Source organism: Oryzias latipes, chromosome 11 (genome assembly GCF_053564925.1).
Source record: "Oryzias latipes strain Hd-rR chromosome 11, Olatipes_Hd-rR_3.1".
Lineage (NCBI taxonomy): Eukaryota > Metazoa > Chordata > Actinopteri > Beloniformes > Adrianichthyidae > Oryzias > Oryzias latipes.
The window spans coordinates 18,251,822-18,272,737 of NC_136247.1; the positions used below are offsets into that span (position 1 = coordinate 18,251,822).

Sequence of the window (20,916 nt, forward strand, 5' to 3'; positions counted from 1 at the left end):
TGACATGTAGCTACATTTCCGTTTGCAGGAATATGAGCAGCCCGAGAGCAATAATTCCTTCTCCTCCACTTGTCTTTGTGGTGTAATTTGTCACTATAAAAGTGACGAGAGGAATCGCAGCTCTTGGAGCGGTGCCTCACTCGTTTCAGAAGCCCACTGTCTATGAAAACTGTCAGCTTGTGAGTGCTGCGTGAACGGTTTCAAACGTATTGCTCCCTCCATAAATATTTAGGATTTTATTTTTCCTTTTTTTTCTGTCGTCCTGAGCCTATTTTTTACGCACGGCGGTGAATGAACAGAAGCTCTCTGACTTTTAACCTTCTCCTCAGGGGCAAATTAGAAAGAGGAGCGCGTCAGCACTTCAATCTGGAACAAAGGAGCAAATAATTAAACAAAGTGAGGAGTTTTCTTTATATAAAAAAGCAAAGTTTGCTAAAAAAAAAACAACAAAAAAAAGAATTCTCTAGAATTTTTCTCCCACTCAACCTCCCATGCACGCCGCCCGAGTGTTTTCTGATTGTGTCATTACATTTTTCTCCTGTAGCCGGAGCAGCAGGGACGCTCGGGCCTGTGGCCGTGTTTACAGCCCAGGGAGGATAAATGAGCCATAAATCTATTTCAGTTTTTTTGTCTTTCTGGCTGCATAAGACATTACCATGCAGAGGGATCCCCCGCATGCTGCCGGCTCTCCTCTTCCACTCTTGCACGCTGCGTGTCCTCCGCTTTTCCCCTTTTGGTGAGAGGACTTCAGCCCATTTATTACACGCTGCTCCTGGTGGGATTTTCCCGAACGCCGCTTTGATCTGCAGACGTTTCTTATCCAATCGCTCCTGTGCGTCAGAGCTATATCAGGCGCAGAAATGCGGGTGAATTCTGCGTATGTGCTAAAACAGTCAATTCTTCAAAAGAAAAAAAAGTAGGTTAATGATTAAACCGTTAATAGAAGCCCTTTATGTCCTATAGAAATGGAAATGCAGCATGCCCAGATCCTTTTTTCCTTGTCAGAATTCCAAACCTGGTGCTACAATTCCTATCTGAGATTAAGAATAAATAACAACATTTCCAACATAGGGGTGAAGAATTTGTAAGAATATACTATTTCAATTTTTTTCTTCTAAATGCACTACCTCATTTGGTTGGGGGAGGAGGAGAGGCAACCGCTTGATTTGTACTGGCTTTCCAAGGCGCGACTTCATTTGCATAATTTTTCTTGTCTATGGTGACGCTCTGGTTCTGGGCAGTTCACTGGTGTCTGCATGGTACTGGTGAAGGATCTCATAGTCAAGCATCGCCTTGGCTGACGTTAATATTGCTATGAAGCACTGTCCACTGCTCCATAGCATGACGATACATTCAGTCTTCAGGCCAGATAAATCTTATCTCGCTGACCCGACTGCTCACGCCTGCTTTCGTAATCTCGCTTTACCCATCCACGTCGAGTAAGGAAAAGGAAACCAGGAAAAGGGCTTCTCTTGGCTCTTTCCTTTTTTTCTTTCTTTTTTTCTGTTGTTGTGGCTGCTAATGTCTGGTATGGCAAACACGGAGAGGTCTACTACTGTTCCTCCACCCAGAGAGCCCTGCCTTTAAACTTTTCTCTGGATTACGCCTTTGATCGATTTCGTCGCTGAATGAGAAAGTATTGCACGGTGCTTTGCATTCATCGTGAGAGGATAAGGTAAGCAGGCCAGAAATAGGCTCCCTCAGTTGTAAATGGTGGAGTTTGTGTGTCGCGCAGTGATTTATCACCGTATGACTTAGATCTCGGTTCAGGAAGAGTTCACACACACACAGTCGGTCAGTCAGGCTTCTTTCGCGAGTAGCAGAGAGGGCTGCGCTCACAGCTCCAGTCTATCCTTTGTCTTTCTTTCTCTGCCATTTATGACTGTCGTGAGGAATCGCCAGGAGATGGAAGATCCAAAGCTTTCTGGGATCCTTTTCTTGGTCGTCATGGGCGCAGAAATAGCGATCGAACCGCCTCCGAACGTTAACTAATTTGAGGGATTTGAGGGAAATTTGAGGAAAAACTGGACGTTCAGTCCAGACTGATTTACTTCTTGCTATACGAAAGAAGCGCACATTAGTTTTTGTGGCTTGAAAAAAAAAATACTGTTACTATGTTAGTTTACTGTTTGCTGGTACTTTGTTGTAACAAATGTGGAGTTGTAACAAATTCATAGAATAATTAATATTTGTTTAAAAGAAGATTAATCACTCATCACTGAGTTTAAATTCTGGAGATTTATTTTAACACTTAACTCTTAGCTGCTGTGAGTTGCGTTTGAGTACATTGTAAAAGTTTAATAAATGGATACTTTTGCTTTTATTTAGATCTTACTATTATAAAAACACGAATTACATAAACTATTATTATTATTATTATTTTATTATTACTATCATTATTATTATTATAATGTCAAGAGTAACATTATAATTACCGAAAAATGAACAAAAAATTTAGGGTTTTTAAACAAAGTGATTACCTTAACGCATTTGGTTTATGTGTTCGCCCTGATTCCGCGTCTCGCCGCTCGTTACAAACCCGGCCCATTGGCAGTCAATCATCACCGAGACCGTCGGCAAGCGTTGAAATTTGGCCTGAAAGACAAAGTTCACTCCATGGTCATGAGAATGCGAAAACACCCGTCTGGTTTTTCTGGTTTTCTTTGGTAATTTCTTCTCTTTTTTTCCTCCTCTTGTCTTGTTTTAAACCTTTCAGCAATGAAAGACAGTAAAAACCCATCGAAGGAAGGGTGAGACTTTCTGCTTTGCGGCTGTAAAACTATCACTAAAGAACATTTTATTTTTTTATTTTTGGAAGCAAAACACAACCTAGTGTTTAAACGTTTGTGGGCCACACAGAATGCATTCACCTGCAGCAGAGGAAATTAGATATACTGTTGACAGCCCTGTTGGTAGAATAACATTGTAACAGAAATATTATTTTCCTGTGTGGTAACCCGCTAACAAGCTATTTCCATTGCAGTTTTTTGCCCTCAGTATGCTCAGCACAAGGGTGGACTGTAATTCCTTTTTCGGTTCAGATGTTTAAAATACATTCGTTAGCTTTTTTTTATTATTATTTTTCAAATGATTTGAGTGCTTTAAAAAAAGTTTTTTTATGCTGTTGGGTACAGATGGTAATGTGAGGTTGCAGTCTGTTCTTGGGCCCCGTGTAAGCCATAAGGTAAACGGTAATAGTTTGCAGAATTGTTGGCCCTATCTTGCCTCCATAGTCTCCAGTGTCAGGTCTGTATTGAAAAGTAAGATGGATCGCCACCATTTCTCCTCCTCACAGTGCTTCTTGTAACCCCAGGTTCACCCAGGGAAGCCATTGGAGGAGAGGCGTCACGTGACCACGGGGTGCCAATGTTATTCTACAAGGGTGTCAAGACCCTGTCAGTTTCTGAAATAAATATTGGGAAACGGCGAGATGCAAAAGGCAACCTACTACGACAGCTCTGCAATTTACAGTGGCTACCCATATCAAAGCGCAAATGGCTTCAGTTATGATGCCAATCAGGTTCAATATCCCCGGGCCTCTCATGTGGAAAGTGAGTACCATCGACCCGCCTGCTCCCTGCAGACTCCCGGCGGCTCTGTAGCTCTTCAAAAGCCGGGGGAGATGGCGGAGGGCTGCGACAGGACCACATCCATTCAAGCTGCGCAGTCCAAGGTGATTCCCGAAAACAATCAGGTACCGGTGTCGGGCCCACCCCCTTCCTCACAGTCTCCCGGTGCTATCAGCCAAAACGCAAGCAACGGGTCCAGCCAGCCCGGTGCCAAGAACGCCTCACCGACGTCAGGCGCGCGCAGCAAACAGATCTTCCCATGGATGAAGGAGTGCCGTCAGAACACCAAGCAGAAACCCGCCAGCAGCTCCAGTTCAGGTACTACTGCTGCTGCTGCTGACATTTTACGACTTGATGGTTGCAGTCAGTGCTGAGGGGGTGAATGGGGGTGGCTGGGTAGGTAAGAAGCAATGAGGAAGGGGGGCAGACCACAAAATAAAAAAAAAAGAAACAAAAAGCCTCAAGGAAGGTCACAATATTAATTTGTCTGTGCTGGTGTTCATTTCACTCAGACATTTTTATGGTGTCAAACACCTCTTTGCTCCAAAGTTCAGGAAGTTCATCCAATTGTAGGAGATCCACATTTGAGTTAGTGACATTCACCCAGTGTGAGCCCTACTATTGCAACGTTGCATTTAAATGTTGCAGAGGAAAAAAACACCTCACATTTAACTTGTAACATTCAAAAGAAGGTTACAGTATACAAACGGTAGGAATTCGGTTTTACAGGAATTCCTCCCCCCATGTGTTGTCCCCATGCCCTGAAGTTGACCTGTCCCTACTGTAAACATGCATCTCTACTGATCACATAATGTTCCCAGAGAGACAGCAAACACACACACACACAACAGTTGTTTCAGTTTGCCTTGCTGCTTTTGATCAGAAGAAAACTCTCTCTGAGTCAGTCTGTGTGTCTCTGCGCGTGCGTGTGTGGACGAGAAAGGATGGGTGGGGGGAAACTTAAACTTTACCAAAAACCTTACAAGGTTTCCCATGACCTTCTGTGGATTTGATGGTTTTTGACGGAAACACGTTAATGTTGAAGTACGTTGCGTAAACAGAACCATATGATTTAGTTCCTTTGAGGAGAAGTGTTCGTGTGCGCGTGTTTGGTGAGGGTGGTGCTGTGCGTGTGTGTGTGTGTGTGTGTGGGGGGGGGGGGGGGGGGGGGCATTGCCCGCCAGTGTCTAAAATGTAAAGTTTTGCCCGTCATCCAAAGACCTTTAATTCATAGAACGGATTCTGGACGCCGAACAGACACATTTTACGCACAGATACACACATACTTTTACATTGATTGCATACATTTGAGTATTAATTTTAAGGCAAATGTATGCAAAACAATAAGACAGTTTCTCAACACTCAAAGTTGAACTAGATTAGCGTTTATGGAAGAACGCATTTGGTGACTCAGTTTCTCAAGACTTGATCCAAATGCTGCAATGGTAACTGGGAAAGTATCTGTCTGAATAAAATAAAGAAAGATTTGCTTATGTAAACTATTACTTTTGACATTTACATTGTGAGGCAGATAATTTATTCTGTAAATCTATTGATCTAAGCATTTCTTAAAGCAATAAATAAATAAATAAACAAATAAATAAAGAGAAAGAGAAAAGAAAAGAGCGCTTACTTTTACATTATATTTTCTGTTATTTACCTGGAGATAATTTTCTGAAAAGTGTTTTGCATAAAGCAAATGATTACTCTTGAAGATGTTATGGACAATCCTTCTAACCCACGTGTTAATATCTTTCATCTGTACGCCGTCATTCAGGTTATGTCATGCATGCATTCCTTCTTCAGGGTTGGGAGACATGAAGTTAGATTTATTAAGTGTTGGCTCTCTGCCACAGTGGTAAGTACACCGACTTTGCTATTCTGCAGAGCAGCCTCCAGCCTTTAAAGCTTATCAGTGGGGGCACGTAGAGCTGTTTCACTACGTCATGTGTGGGTAAAATGCGCGTGCTACTGTGCGCGTGCGGGGCAGGAGAAAGGTCAAAATGTTTAAGCAGGAAACCTATGGTCACTTGGTTCTTTATCAGATATCGATCTGGTATTCTTCAGTTACACTTCTGGCGTTTGAGCGCGCACAGGCGCAGTGCTGTTAAATGTTTTATGGAGCCCTGGTGATAACCTCTGTGTTGGAAGGAGATTTTTCAAAACGAAGAAATGTGTGGATGTCATGTTGAAAGAGAAAATGAGGAGGAGTGTGAGTTGATGATTTTTAAACAAATATGGTATTATGGGCATATTTATCTCGGGGACTGTTTATCGCCATCCTATAGAGTGAAGTTTGGTTATCAGTTGTTGTCACATGATTCAGCTCTCACTCTCATTGCTGTCTCTGTACCCCTGCAATGAATTAATGAGTGACACCCTCCTCTCCTTCTCCCCAACAGTGGAGAGTTGCCCCGGAGACAAGAGTCCTCCGGGGTCGGCAGCATCAAAGAGGGCCCGGACAGCTTACACCAGCGCTCAGCTCGTGGAGCTTGAGAAGGAGTTCCACTTCAACCGGTACCTCTGCAGACCCCGCAGGGTGGAGATGGCCAATTTGCTCAACCTCACAGAGAGACAGATCAAAATCTGGTTTCAGAACCGCAGGATGAAATACAAAAAGGATCAGAAAGGTGTCGGAATGATGTCTTCTCCGGGTGGACAGTCCCCACGAAGTCCGGTGGGCCCGGCTTCTGGTGGAGGCGGTGGTGGAGGCGGATACCTCAACTCTATGCATTCTCTTGTAAACAGTGTACCATACGAGTCCCAGTCGCCAACTTCTTACAGTAAACCTCACCAAAATGCGTACGCCATGCCAACGTCATATCCACCGCCTTTGAACAACTCCCTGAACAACTGCCCACCCTCTCAGAAGAGATACCCCGGGACAGATTCGGCCACGCCCGAGTATGACGCACATCCTCTCCAAGGCAGTGGCAGCTATGGGACGCACATGCAAGGCAGCCCCGTTTATGTTGGCGGAGGTTACATCGATTCGATGCCCAGCTCAGGGGCGTCTGTTTTCGGTCTCACCCATCTCTCACATCCACCGTCCGCAAACATGGAGTACAATGGAGCAATCACAATGGGTAACAGTCAGCATCACGGAGTGTGTGATCCCACACCGACTTACACAGACCTGACGCCGCACTACTCTCAGGGAAGAATCCAGGAAGCGCCCAAACTGACGCATCTGTAGCAGTGGCGCAGCCTGGATCACTCCGCCCATTGTTCCATCCACCTCCAGGCATATCCCTGCTTTGTTTCTGCGCCTCCTCAAGGCTCCCACCTTCTCTCCTGCCTTTGTTTATGTTCATCTATAGTTTGATGTGTGAAGTAGCGTAGGATAAATAATCACGACTTGCTTGAATTTTCCTCTATTTGCTTGTGTCATTGTCTCACAAAGACGTTGATCTAGAGTGTCTAGAACGGGAGGGAGGGGGTGCATACTGCATAGCCTATGCAAAGGCCTATTTAATCTTTTATTTTGAAGACTTGTTTTAAACATCGAAGCTCAAACAGGGTATTTTTGAATTTCAATGTGAAGGTGTCCGTTTTTATTTATCCGCAGTTGAAGAATTGTGTTTTGTTGCATTTTGTTGCACTTTTGTGTTAAAAACCTCAAGAACCACGAGCTGTGATTGTGAGGGAAATTCAAAAACAAGGGTTTTTTGGCTTACACGCAGCCCACCCCCTTGATTATGTTTTTGTTCTGTTCCAAATGTTATTTATTTTGTTCGGCTTAAAAGATAAAATGACTAAAGACTCGGTTTTTTTTAGTATTATTTCAGCCCATCTCCCAGTTGTGTGAGGGGAGAAGGTTGGTGCAAAGAGCTCGATCCTTTTTAGCCCGAAAACGCAGAGGAAGCAGCAGTCAACCGTATTTCTGTTTCTGTTTCTCTGCTACGAGGAGGTTTTTATTTTCTCTGGCGAATGTAATTTCAGCTTTTCATGCAAATCAGTTGCAAAGAAGGAAACATTAAGGTAGTTTTTAAACGTTTTTATTTTTTAATATTAAAGAAAACACAAACCATCTTTTTCGATGTCAAACATTCCATGCTGCTCCAGTCCGAAGAAATAAATAAAATAAATGAATTAAATGAAATTACATCTTTTAGTTTTAATTTGTAATTTTTCTGTCATGAGTACGAATAACAAAAAGGCAAAATTGGTTTAAAAAATAGACAAATACAGTTCAGCATTATTCAGGTAATAACAATGTTATTAAAAATGCATCCTTAAATTACTGGAGGTAAAAAAAAAGCTACAAAATATTACAGAAAAACAACGTTTATTCTAAAGAGAAAAAAACATTTTGCCAAATCAAAATATCCCAAATAGTAGCACATTCACAAATTTCAGAAAAAAAAAATGATTACGCACTCCTTTTATTTATTTATTTATTTTGTCTTTATTCCCACAACCCTTTCATTTCGACGAAAGGAGAACTCGAGGGTGGCCCTCTCACCTCCTCTCATCTGCGTGGGGACATCAATAATAATAAAAATGTCACCCGGGCTCTCGTGAAGGTTCTGCAAAGAGACAACGAGCTAAATGAGAAATCGTTGTAAAAATAATTCACTGATATGTTCAGTCAGTCAAATGTAGTCTAGAGGCAAAGCTTCAATACTGGAGTAATACAGGAGCTCGTTTGTGGATTTTTTTTTTTTTTTGCACACTTGCGATTGACAGTTCTACACAAAGAAGCCAAGCCTTTGCCAAGCAGATGGACAACAACAATCTACACACATTTTTAAGATGACTCATTTTGTTTGTTAAAATATCACAATGATAAAAAAAAATGTCAAATTTACCATAAAATTGTCTTGTTTTTGTTATTATCGTTGGTGTAATTTTCTAACATTTGATTTTTTTAAGATAGTCTTCCAGTTAAAGTGCTGGATTCAAAGAAAAATGTTTAAAAATGAAAAAGCCATTCTCTTTTCTGAGCTAAAATAATGCCTAAAAACCATTTATTAATTGTAAAAGGTTCACACAAATTTCACCCGCGTGATTTTCGCCACAACATGATTGATATCTAGCCATGTGCATTTCCAGTCCTGACATATGGTTAGCAGGGAAACCTAGAACAATTGAAACGTGGTGTGTCAGAGGAGGGGAAAAATCTGCAGTGGTTCATATTTCGGTATCCAGCACAGGCGCACCAGTATTTGGAGACAATGATTTGACCTATATATTTCAAATGCACAGGTAGAATTGGGGGTTTCACTTTAAAAGAATATTTAAATTCCTCTAGTTGAATTTGAATCCGTGGGAAAATGGGACTTAATCAATCCTGCAGGGAAAAAAAAGACAAGTTTGCAGAACAGGCTGAAATCCACTGAATGCCGCCACCCACTCCTATCCTTGGACACAAAGCCCGTGCGTAATTCCAAAGTCCGTCTCAGCGTCCTTCAGTGCTCAGTTTGGTTCCTTTAAAACATGCATGTCTTCTTTAAAAAATACCTCCTTGTGTAAATTTTCAATACAAATTTGAAAAGCCAGGTGGGATAGCCTGCTTTGCCCCATACTCACCGCCCTGTCAGGGAGAAAATGTTCCAATCTTATGTGGCTGGGTTTGTCTTCTAAAAAATCCCTCAAGCGACATCTAGACTATAACTGCAAGCTAGAACTGCTTCTAATCTGAGAAGCCAGTGTTTCTCGGCGCTTCCTGGCTGCATTTGATCCGAGGGAGAGTTAGAAGCCTTAAATGTGTTGCGAGGGCACCGAGCTGTCAGACCTTTTGGCGAGTAAGATTGATCGCGCACAGGCTTCCAGGACTCTTTGTTTGGTATATAAGCAACAAACTCAGAGAGGCCTTCCACTTCTCTTCTTTCCTCTGTTCCACAGCAAACCATACTATATGCCTTCTTTTTTAATAAAAGAGTATGTGCAGTCTAAAGGGAAAAAACATCCAGAATCTGGCTTTTTTTTTACAGATTATTCTGGAAAAAAGGCATGAAACCTGGTGCGGTGAGGATGAGCTATTCCATAATATGCTGCTAGTGTAACTGTGCTCACATTCGCTTCACTAAAATTCCAGTTAGATGTGACAATAGAAATTGAGTGGTAAGCCTTTTTTAACTGTGTTGCCCGCGAACAAGCACTGAACTGGTCATGCGGTTTGGCACATAACAGCACAGCAATGTGACCATTTGCAATCAGTGAGAAAAGGAACTGCAACGTTTAATCCAGGGGTTTACGAGTTTGTGCACGCACGTGGGCGCGCCTGGCTTGCGCATAAAATCGACCTCATGTGGAATAAAGGAAAATGTGCCTTATGTTGTGTCATGTCTCTGCAGTTAGGCAGTGCTATTTGTGTGTGCACACGTGTCTGCGCAAAACCTTCTCTTGTGGCATGATTCGAATGTGACGTGACTGTCAGTGTTAAATTTATAGATTGATTTATTATTATTATTTTTTTTATCATCGTTGTGAACAAGTCCCACTTTGCCCCACAGTTGTCACATTTACGCTCGTGCGCCTAACTGAACAACCCAGAATATCACTTTTTAAAGTTTCACCTTTCCAAAACTGAAGTGCTACTGGTGTGAAATGTGTGTGTGTGTCTGTGTGTGTCTGTGTGGTGGGGGCGTTCTCGACTGACATCCTCAAACAATACGAGAAAGAGGAGTGCGCGAATCTGCGCACCCCAGCCAGAGCTCCTTCCTTGTAATAGTGAGCGGCGGCCATTCTAAAAAAAAAAACACATTTTGTAGCTTAGCTGGACTGGAGGCTCGGGAGGAGGATAAACTGCGCGGACAGAGATGTAAATAAAAGCAGTCGTGCCCCAGCTGAGAGAGGCGATATTCACCAGAGTTTTTGGATCAATCAGGCAGACAGTAGCTTCTTTTGATTAAACCCCAAATTGTCATTGGGCAGAAGTAATCATGTGACAGGCAATTCGGTCCAATTTCAACCTTGTCTCCATGAATTCAATAGTTTAATGGTAGCTCGGTCCCCACACGGCCGTAATCAGTGAAATAGATAAAACCCGCAGGAGATTTTCTTTTTTTATGTTTTTTTTTTCTTTCTCGTCTTCACTGAGCCGCAACGTTTATATAGATACGCGCAAACTTTCCTCGGCTCTCAGGGAGCGGAGATGAATTACGAATTCGAGCGAGAGAGCGGTTTTATCAATAGTCAGCCGTCGCTTGCTGAGTGCCTGACATCTTTCCCCCCTGTCGCTGATTCATTTCAAAGTTCATCAATCAAGAGCTCGACGCTTTCACGCCCGACACTGATTCCTCCTCCCTTCGAGCAGACCATCCCCAGCCTGAATCCGGGCAGCCATCCGCGGCATGGCCGGCCTCGACACAGCCCCGACGGATGCAGCCAGCTGCCCACTGCCTCCCTGCCCCCGGAATACCCGTGGATGCGGGAGAAGAAAGCCTCCAAGAAGAACCACCTGCCGACCTCCACAACTACAACCACCATCTCCAACGGACCTGTGTGCTTCTCTCCGAAAGGTGAGTGACTCAAAAGTGCGCGCAGACATTTGTATTTACTATCTGTTGCTGTGTGGTGGAGCCATTATGAGGCCCACCTAGGTAATAAAAGAAACCACTATTAGTGGATATGAAAGAAAGAGCTGCGTTTTTAAAAAAAAAAAAGTTTGGATAAAGTTTGGCGATCTGAGATGATTTATTCCGCAAGGCGAGTGGAGTTTTGATGCGTGACAGTAATGAAGAGTGATGGAGTGGCTTTGCCGTAGAGGGCAGCTGGAGCATTCATTAGACTTCTACAGCAGCAAGGACCTCATTGTTTTATGGTGCACTACAGCTTCTTGTGCGTAAAACAATCCGATCTGCATCTTTGTGAGGTTTCTTATTTTTATTTTTTATTTTTCTTGGACAAACTGGACGCTTCGTTTTGCACCAGCGGCCATTTTACTGGAGCTTGTTGAGAGTTCAGCTCATATGGACCGTGACAGCCATAATGCCAGATTTACGATCAGTAGGGTTATGTAATTGTTGTGCCTTGCGTTTTGATCTCCTGCTACCGGGCTGCGTCTTTTCCAGGCTCGCCTGAGATCGTGGAGAGCGGTGGGGGAGGAGGGGGCTCCCGCCGGCTGAGAACTGCCTACACCAACACACAGCTACTGGAACTGGAGAAGGAGTTCCACTTCAACAAGTATCTGTGCCGGCCGAGGAGGGTGGAAATAGCGGCCCTGTTGGACCTGACCGAAAGGCAGGTCAAGGTGTGGTTCCAGAACCGGCGCATGAAGCACAAGCGACAAACCCAGAGCAAAGAGAACCACAATGGGGACTCCAAGGAGCCGGGCGCCGAAGATGGCATCCAGAGCGACGAAGAGGAGGAGAGGCCCCTCCACGAGCAGAGCGGGGCCCTGCTGGAGAGAGATACCTGCTCCTTTCAGAACAACACACAGCAGCTCCACAATGGAGACTCCGTGAGCTTTGCAGCTGCGCCGCTCAACAGCAATGACAAAAATCTGAAACATTTCCCCAATCCATCACCCACTGTTCCGGGCTGCATGACAACAATGGGCCCCGGCTCGGCATCTGGCCCGGACAATGGCGACAGTCCCCCTGCTCTGGATGTTTCTTTACACGATTTTCAACCTTTCTCCTCGGATTCCTGCCTTCAGCTCTCAGATACAGCCTCGCCGAGCTTGTCGGAGTCTCTGGACAGCCCCGTGGACATTTCTGCGGACACTTTCTATTTTTTCTCGGAGTCCCTAACCACAATAGACCTACAGCATCTAAACTACTAACTAAAATCACCTTTCTTCTTTTTTTTCCTTTTTTTTTTGCGATATCAGGCTACGACGACATTAAATCTGGTGTTGTTTGTACATTCGGCACATGTATTCTGTTGTATTCGGTTTGAAGGTAAGGATGAAATGAAATCACTAAAACTGACATTCGCTAAGTGGCTTGTAACTATAACAACTTGATCTGTAGAAGAAGAGATTGTGGCTGAGTGTGTGTGAATATTTACACATTATGAGACCTATGGAACTTGGTCATTTTTATTTTTGTATAGCTTCCAATGTCTTGGATATTTTTGTTAGAATACAAATAACTTGCTACAATCTTTTTCAGTTTTTTGTGTTTCTTTCCCCCCACTTTTGTTGTTTTAATAATTATATATTTAATAGAAAATGCGCAAAATTTAAAAAGAGGAGTAAAGGAATAAATATGCAAATTAACAACAGGTTGGCTATGCATATAAATTGTCTTGTTTGCATTGAAATGTTTAGGGTAACACGCATTTGAATATTAATATAATACAGATCCGCACACCACTAAATTGCTGTTTTTGCTGCAGAGATTACAAAATTAAAAAAAATAAGTTTAGCTTTAAAGGATATCTTAAAAAATTACTTTCCCCACATTTGCACAAATATAAATATACTCAAAATGTTTATTTTATTTTGTTATTTTTTATTTTCAAATTTGTTTAATCTTATAAATTACTTTAATGAAGCGTTGGGTTTTCAGCACATGCGGACTATTTTATGCTGCACACTAAAAGATTATTTCTAATTTCACCTGAAAGTTTAAACTCTCTGAAGAGGCGGAAAGGCAAATATTCCAGCACGGTTGAGAGCAGGGCTCTTAACATCGTTGCAGGCAAATACCCGAGCCATGTTTGCCTTCAGGAGCTCATAAATCACTCCGTGGCATGAATGAGACGGACATTAAGGAGGCCAATTGTGGCGTAATGTGCACAAATAAAACCCGTCTTGCGTTCTCATACGGGACTCCCCAATTCCTGATCTAAAAAGGGGGCTGAGTGTCTGCTTGAGTTTTGGTAATAATTCATTTTTACAGTTTGTTTAAACACGACTAACCGGGCGAAAGGAGCAGCAGCAGCAGCAGCTCGGAGGCTCAAACCTCTGCGTAAATTACGTTCAAAAGTAGGCCAAACTTAAAAGTCCGCATGGATTACATAAGATTTACGTGTTTTAAGTGAATTGGGCTGGTTAATGCCTGGAGAGCAAATAACAATCAAAGTTTATTTTACACTGAAGGTCAGTTTAGAGGGGACTTTACGACATCATTAAATATTGCTGCAGCTGCACGTAAAATCCCTCACTTCAAACAAGCAAGGGGATTAGGAATATTCCTTCTGCATTATTATGCTCTTGATTGGATTTATGGGAATCAGTTTTGAGGAGGTGTGGAGTTTACTCAGGAGGTTAGCACAACTCGACACTGCGAGTGTGAAAACAGCAAAAGCTGCCACCAGTTGCGATGAATGTCGACATGGATCGATCCAGAGACACATCTGCATGCGTGGAAGCCAGCTCGAACTTTTATTGAATAATCTGGAACCCATAAGCAACTCATTGACTGGTCTGAATGTTGGGAAAGTTGGTGTTGTTGTGTGGAGGGTAAAAGCGTGGGCAGGGAGCCTGCTGTCCTGGTCCCTGACTAACCACGGGGCCAACATAACCAATTCATTCCGAGACAGCGCGCCTTTTCTGTGCGCCTGACTTCAAACAAAGACCCAAGAAAAGCCTTGAAGCCCGGAGAAGCGCTTTTACACATGCAGGCAAGGCATGGTCCTATGCGCCCACTCACTGCAGAGGCAGCTGGGAAAACTGAGAGAAGGGAGGGAGGGGTGGGTGGGTGTGGGGAACTGACCCACAATGCGCCCCCCCTTTTTTGTTAGCAAGTTCTTCTGCACTGCAAAAAACTGAATCTTCAGAAAGTTCAAAGGTCCTCATTTCAAAAACAATTTTCCTGTTTTGTTGAAAGTTATTAATTAAGACAGTTTTTCTTACCTCAATGGCAGATTTCTTTGCTTATTAAAAGAAAAATTTTTAAATTTTAAGACTTTTCACTTATTTTCTAAGGGATCTGTTTTTGCAGCAAGTTTATTTCCCTACAAACCAAACTCACTTTATGTATCTCTTGGAAACTTGAAAAAAGAAAATGTTGTTTCTATTAACTCTGAATTATTTCAGAGACAAAAATCACCATGTTGTAATTCAACTTCATTTAACAGACCAGCAACATGTGGCACCGTGATACTGGTCTGGTTATGGTCTGGTCAGGGTAGCAGTTTGGAGAAAATAAGTCTCCAAACCGTTGTTACAGTTTTCAACAAAGTTAATCTTAAAACAAAACTTTAAAAGTCTAAAAAGTGGGAAAACTGCAAGTAGTTTTATGCAGAAAGGGATTTTTTAAGTTTTGCCCTCACACATTGGGAAAACGTATAAGGTTGCATAAACTAAAAACTTCAATTAAACTCAGAATCATCTTAGAAGTCTGTATCTATAGAAAACTACTGACCATGAAATGTTAATAAACATCAAGTCTGCTTGACCTCCTATAGCCTGTAGGGGCGCTCGTTCTTCCAAGTGACTCCCCTCTTTTGCCTCCCTCCCTTTTCTTCTCCTTCCTTTTCGAGAGGTTGGGGATCTGCCACCACTGCCCTAAGTAGCCCCCCCCCCCCCCCCCCCCCCCAGACCTCTTCTCTTCACACTCATAGATTTCCCCATTACTTTTTGGTGCCATTAATATCTCCACGAGCTTTACGCGAAGCAGTGTAATCAGGAGCGCCAGGACAGACCTCATCCTGTTATTTTATTTGATCACCATTTATGCATAATGAAAACACGCAGAGGATTGCAGGCAAATGGACGACCCCGCGACCACGGGAGAAAGAAACACACTAATAACAACTCAATCTGAAGCCCTGTGTTGTCTTTGCCGTTTCATCATTCTTGACATTTATTTATTTGTACGCATTCTGCTTTTTTGCGCGTCATTTTACTGCGTCACCACAAGGGGCGAGCCGGGATGTGTCGGGGTAAAAAGTTCAGGCCGGGGTTGTCGTTTTTCACTGCCACATGCTGTGAAGTGACACGCTCAAAACAGATGTGCAGCGCCACGTCACTTTCTTGTGCATGCTAAAACAGATGCACAGAAAATGCAAAGCCCAAGAAGGCTTCTGTCAGTGGAAGAAAGTCGGAACCCCTCTTGCCTCTCCCTCACTGTCGCACTGTGACAATATTTGCAGAGAAAATCCCTTAATGTTCAAGCGTGAAACATTTCGCATTAGAATGGGACATTAATAGCCCACAGATAGCCTATGGCAGTGGCACACGCACTCTGAGCCATCCATCCATCTACAGGGAGGGTGACACGGTTATAGGCTATATGATATCGCGCCTATAAAGCGTGGAGGGCACGAACGTGCACGCGCTCCAACACACACGCATGCAGACAATGATCTCTCTGTGTTCCAAAAATACCGTACCTGGGGTCAAAGTGTTGGGCCGTCGTCATGTCAGGCTGCGGAGGGTGACTCGCTAATCTCTCCCTGTGGGAGAGCGGGCAGCGGGGGTTACGGTACAGCATGTCTGCAGCGTCCCGCTCCTCCTGCGACCCCGGAGCTGTCCACCGCCGTCTGACTCCCAGCTCATTGTTTGCTTGGCCCATACATTAGTGGCGGCGCGCGTCACCTTGATCGACGAGCGCTTGGAATTTAAATAGCCCCTCAAACACCAATCTGTCACCGGCTAAGTGGACGAGGACAAGTACCTTACTGGCTGACCCTGGCCCACGTGACAGCACCCGTTCATTGATATCACCCCACGCGCCCTCCTTCCCTTACTGATAAGAACTGAGTTAAGGTACAAGTTGGCAGGATCACTTAGGGTGAGAGTGGGGAGCGGCAAGACAGCAGAGGGGTGTCTGCAAAGAAGACAGTCCCTCGGTCAGGGCACAACAATGCTACAATGAGCAGCTTTTTAGACTATTCGGTGATGAGCGGAGAAAGTGGGTCGTGTTCGGTCAGAACCTTCCACTCGGACCACGGGATTACAAGTTTTCAGTCCTGCGGGGCTGCTGTCAACAACTGCGGGGCGGATGAGCACTTCATGTCAAACAGGACGTCTCCCGACAGCATCTCTCTTCATTCGGGGTCATACCAGTCTACTGCGGGCTCGCTTGGTCTCTCTTGCGGGGCCCATCCGGCCTGCAACTCCAACTATGGACCCCAAAGTTTCTGCGCCTCTTACAACCATTATACTCTCAACCAGGAAGTAGACTCAGCTGCATTTCCTCAGTGTGGCCCACTCATGTATGCAGGTAACATATCCTCATCCGTGGTCCCTCAGCATCGTCATGGTTACAGTGCCGCCCCCCTGGGTCAATTGCAGTATACCCACGTTGCCTATGGCGGCGGGCATGAGCAGACAGCCGCGTATCCTGTTGCCTCGAACCCCCTGTCCCCTCTGCACGCCGGACACCTGGAAGCTTGTTGTTCCCCTCTGTCCGAGGGAGCAGTGGCCGCGCAAACTTTCGACTGGATGAAAGTTAAGAGGAATCCACCAAAAACAGGTGTGTGCTATCTTGTTTTTGTGTGTGCATGGACGTATACGTAGTGTCTAAAACAAGCGGGTTAAATGATCCGAGCTTTGAGCTGAAGGGCGCCTACAACATGCTTCTTCACTGGACGCACTAATGTGTAAACGAGATTAATGAAAGATTAATAGCTAAAATGTTTGCTTCTGGAAAAAGTTTACATCTTTACATTCTCAGAAAATAATGTGCTCTAAAGTATATAATAAAACTTGTATATTTGTTATATTAAATATAAGAGGATAACTACTGATCGATGCGTAAAAGTTATCAGACGCTGCGTAAAAGTGAAGTTATGACGACATTGTTCCAGAGTTTACGTTCTGTTTGATGACAGAAAACCAACCAGTCTGTTTTTAAAGTGAAGAATTTATTGCCCACAGGGAGGTCTGGTGAATATGGATATTCTGGTCAGCCGAACACTGTTCGAACCAACTTCACCACCAAGCAGCTGACAGAGCTGGAGAAGGAGTTCCACTTCAACAAGTACCTGACTCGGGCTCGCCGTGTTGAAATCGCAGCTGCGCTGCAGCTGAATGAGACTCAGGTGAAAATTTGGTTCCAGAACCGGAGAATGAAGCAAAAGAAGCGCGAAAAAGAAGGACTCATGCCAGCTAAAGTTTCTACCTCAGACCAGGGAGAAAAAACAAACGATGCTGCGTCTGAGAAGTCAATCTCGGCTCCCTCCACCCCCTCCCCCTCCTCATCCACGGTGTCTTCCACAGGAGCGGATGCCTACAATTCAAACTGAGGACCAACTGCCCTCCTTTCCTCTCTGGGCCACAGCGTTCTGTATTTACCTAAGTTTACTTGTATTGAAGTTTTTGTTGTGTAGACATCCATAAATTGGAAAACACTAGGGATCCTGGACAATTGTGATTTCTGGAGTCAAGAACTGTTATATATTGTATTATGTATCTGTAAAAACAAAGGCGCTGCTGTCCAAACAAGCCCCATTGCGTTAAATTTGGCTCGAAATTTGCCAAACTTTGTTAGATGGTGTCACTTCTACCTGCCAATTGCTGCTATAATCAAAAATCTGCTGACAAATGAATACCTCAAAGGTGCCCAAGCTGTGCATTCCGATCACACGTGTGAACGCACTGTGCCATCACCAAGGCAACACACAATCAACGAGAATACCTCGTTTTTGAATGTTTAGTGAGTGAACTGTTATGGTTCCCCTGTTATTTATCTGTTTCAGGTGTCTGTGTGTCGACTGTTTGAATGTATTGTGAGATTTGCAAGCTGCCTTCACGTGTCATGACTGCAGTGGCGCTGAGTTTTATCAGTTGCGGAACAGGCCGTTCAAAGCTTTAGTGTTTCAGGCTTTGTATATATTCAATCCCGCGATGCACATGCAAACTGTTTTGTCCAGAGAGACGTTTACGGGTCAATCGTGTGCATTAAAGTCCGTCTCGCTCTGAATGTTTTCTTTCTTGTCACGTCTTTGGGGGAACATGTATTGGGATGTTGGGTTAGAATTTATGCACAATACCCACAAGATGTCTGCAGAAAAACGCACAAACTTTACGTGTCGGTTTTACGCATCAAGCCTGACAATGAATGCGGCTGTGCGCGCGGCCATCCCAAGGGTCAAAGGTATTGGCATAATAAAGGCATGTTTATCCGCGGGGAAGATGAGAGTGCGAGTGTCAGCAGCGACATTTGTGATGACAACCTTATCGAGCTCTCGGCTTATATTGAGGGGACAAAAAGAAACTCTATTGATTGAAACATCCAGGTTATGCCACTGACAAGGGTGGGAGCCCCACCACTCTCGTCTTCAACAACTCCACAAGTTCAACAAAAGTGCCACGATTTCCCCTAAACGACAAGATGAACTATGATAACTTTCAGCACGGGATGTCACAAACGGAGTGTTCACAGAACAACGTCCAAAGAAACAATTTACCTCAGATATTGGGCGGCAAAATAGTGGAAAAAATAGCAACAACAAAAACGTAGCACTGTGGGAACATGGTTGGAGTTTCCGGATGACTTTTTTTTTAAACTCCTGGTGTGCAGAGTGCGATTCCACCCCACCATAAAAGGGCAAAGAAACGACGAAAGAGCCTTGATTAATGTGCCACATTCAGCCTCACCTTGGATCCACCTGCAGGAGCTGCAGCATTTGAACTGCGGACACCCACTGAGGCTGCAGAGCGGGTCGCTCAGTCCTGTTCTGCAGCACGCTGCAAGACAAGAGTAAGTTACAGAACATTTATCTGAAATTGTTGGTTTTGTTTATTTCTAATCACTTATTTGAAGCCAAAGCTTGTTCTCTCAGGTTTAAAATAAGATTTCTATTTTTATTTCTTTTTATTAAAGCAAATAAATAAATAAATATAAAAAACGCCTGTCAGTTCAGCTGCGGGCGCCAACAAATCGGTTGTCTCTTAAAAGATTAAAACTGTTTTAGAAAAGATATAAAGTCTTTCAAGAGAGATCATTGGAAAGAAAAATGATGATCAGGAAGAAAAGGATGAAAAAGACACAAATAACATTTTTTAAAAATATTAACCTTAAAATAAACAATTATAATTTACGGGAACAACGTTTTATATCAGATGAGTGTGGAAAAAAACAAAACAATCAAAAACATTTTTGTTTTAAACTGCCAACAAAAATTGTTACGGTTAAAAAAAGATTATGATTAAAAAGACGATCCGATGAAGACAACATCCTCTTTTCTTAATTTCTTTATTTTAAACTTTAACCAGTGACTCATTTTATTTGTTTTGCTCTTAAGGCCTATTGAATGACAAGCCTCCTTTATAGTTAATTATTCAATTAAAAAATACATTTTAAACAAATGTATCTGCGTTTTTTAAAAATGTAAAACTCAGCTCATCATGCAAAGAAAGTGCAGGGGTCAACCCTCGGTCATGGTTTCAGTTTGTTGTCACATCAGCCTTAATGAAAAGTACAGTTTACAGAACACAGAGAGTAAATAACTGTGCAGTGAGTCAGACTGTAGCTTTTTCTAACACTGTCAGAAATGCACTGAAATGTTACAAATAGAAGAAAGAAAGAGTAGACTGTAAAGGTTCTGATCTCCAAAGTCTGGATGGTTCCCATTAAAATGCTGAGATAAACCCATGAGTGAAGACAGATGCTAGACTCAGAATGGTAAAGCTGTGCCATAAGAAGAATGACTGCTTATCTTTCTGACTTCAAGGAATGCCAAGTGCCAAAGCACAGATTTAGAATTTTCTATTGCTTTAAAAGTAACTCAATCCCTGCATGACCAGTGCATAGAAAAATATAGGAATTAGTTAAATGTAATCATATAAGTAAAGTTTCTATGAATATTGATGGACCTCATAAATCCAAATTTGAAACTGTAGGAAATAGTAACACCTCGAGCAAATTAAATTAATTACATTTTATGCTCAAAATTTCAACTGAATCAAAAACTATTAAAATAACAGAAATAAAAGAAATAATGTATAAATATCACAAAATCACAAAAAGATATTATGTTCCACCAAATTATTGCTTTATATATCAAAGTTATGGACTTAATATGATCTGAGCTATCATTATAGCATTTTTAATTAAAGGAAAAACATTCATTAATACATCAAAACTGTTTTGTTGTTATACTAATTATTTGGGTGGTTTCTGTTTTTATTATCTTCATAATTATTTTTTTAAATAACTTGTTTTTTGGTGTGTTATTACTGATGTTTTCATTTTTGTATTTGCTTTTTCTTACTTTCAATTGTCTTCTGTGTGGCCAGTAAAATAAAAAATATCCTCTGCAGTTTGGAGAGAGACATCTCACTGCTTAAACCACAGTACTTACAATTTTGAACAAACAAATAAAAAAATTAGAAATTAAATGAAAAAATTCACAAAAATGAGAGAAACAGCTATTTCTTTTGTAAAAAATAATATTTTGAACTATTAAAAAAGTTGTCAAATCTGAGTATAATTTTTTCTAAATAAGAAATTCTGTCTAATCAATGAAAATCATTATTTCCTCCAGCAGCCTCAGAATAATG

General features: G+C 42.7%; 2 protein-coding genes and 1 long non-coding RNA gene across 21 annotated transcripts in view; 2 read left to right on the plus strand and 1 right to left on the minus strand.

Annotated features, from left to right (window-relative positions):
* Nucleotides 1–12,621, plus strand: part of hoxa3a (homeobox A3a) — a 32,437-nt gene extending 19,816 nt beyond the window's left edge. For 6 of the 19 annotated variants that reach the window (XM_078954914.1, XM_011480869.4, XM_020707128.2 and 3 more), the window contains 2 exons: nucleotides 3,314–3,887; nucleotides 5,972–7,671. In XM_078954914.1, the coding sequence (XP_078811040.1) occupies nucleotides 3,431–3,887; nucleotides 5,972–6,765 (1,251 nt within the window). In that variant the 5' untranslated portion in view covers nucleotides 3,314–3,430 and the 3' untranslated portion in view covers nucleotides 6,766–7,671. Of the gene's footprint in view, nucleotides 1–3; nucleotides 3,888–5,971; nucleotides 7,672–10,769; nucleotides 11,036–11,587 lie in introns of those variants that run through there. The other 13 variants (XM_078954918.1, XM_078954920.1, XM_078954923.1 and 10 more) reach the window with 4 other exon arrangements.
* Nucleotides 7,552–9,249, minus strand: LOC105355068 (uncharacterized). Its single transcript, XR_909580.2, has 2 exons — nucleotides 9,102–9,249; nucleotides 7,552–8,098 (listed from the first exon to the last, which is right to left on the minus strand). It is a non-coding gene; the product is annotated as an uncharacterized LOC105355068 (long non-coding RNA).
* A 3,534-nt stretch (nucleotides 12,622–16,155) lies between the features above and the next one.
* Nucleotides 16,156–18,334, plus strand: hoxa1a (homeobox A1a). Its single transcript, XM_004073855.4, has 2 exons — nucleotides 16,156–16,885; nucleotides 17,290–18,334. Exons 1-2 carry the CDS (start codon nucleotides 16,282–16,284, stop codon nucleotides 17,655–17,657), a joined length of 972 nt encoding a protein of 323 aa, XP_004073903.1. The 5' UTR covers nucleotides 16,156–16,281; the 3' UTR covers nucleotides 17,658–18,334.
* The last annotated feature ends 2,582 nt before the right edge of the window (nucleotides 18,335–20,916 follow it).

Excerpts from the sequence above, each read along its gene's own strand:
- hoxa1a (XM_004073855.4), top strand. The coding sequence starts at position 16,282 with ATGAGCAGCTTTTTAGACTATTCGGTGATGAGCGGAGAAAGTGGGTCG. Across the intron at positions 16,886-17,289 it reads GAGGAATCCACCAAAAACAG|GGAGGTCTGGTGAATATGGA; the intron begins GTGTGTGCTATC and ends TATTGCCCACAG.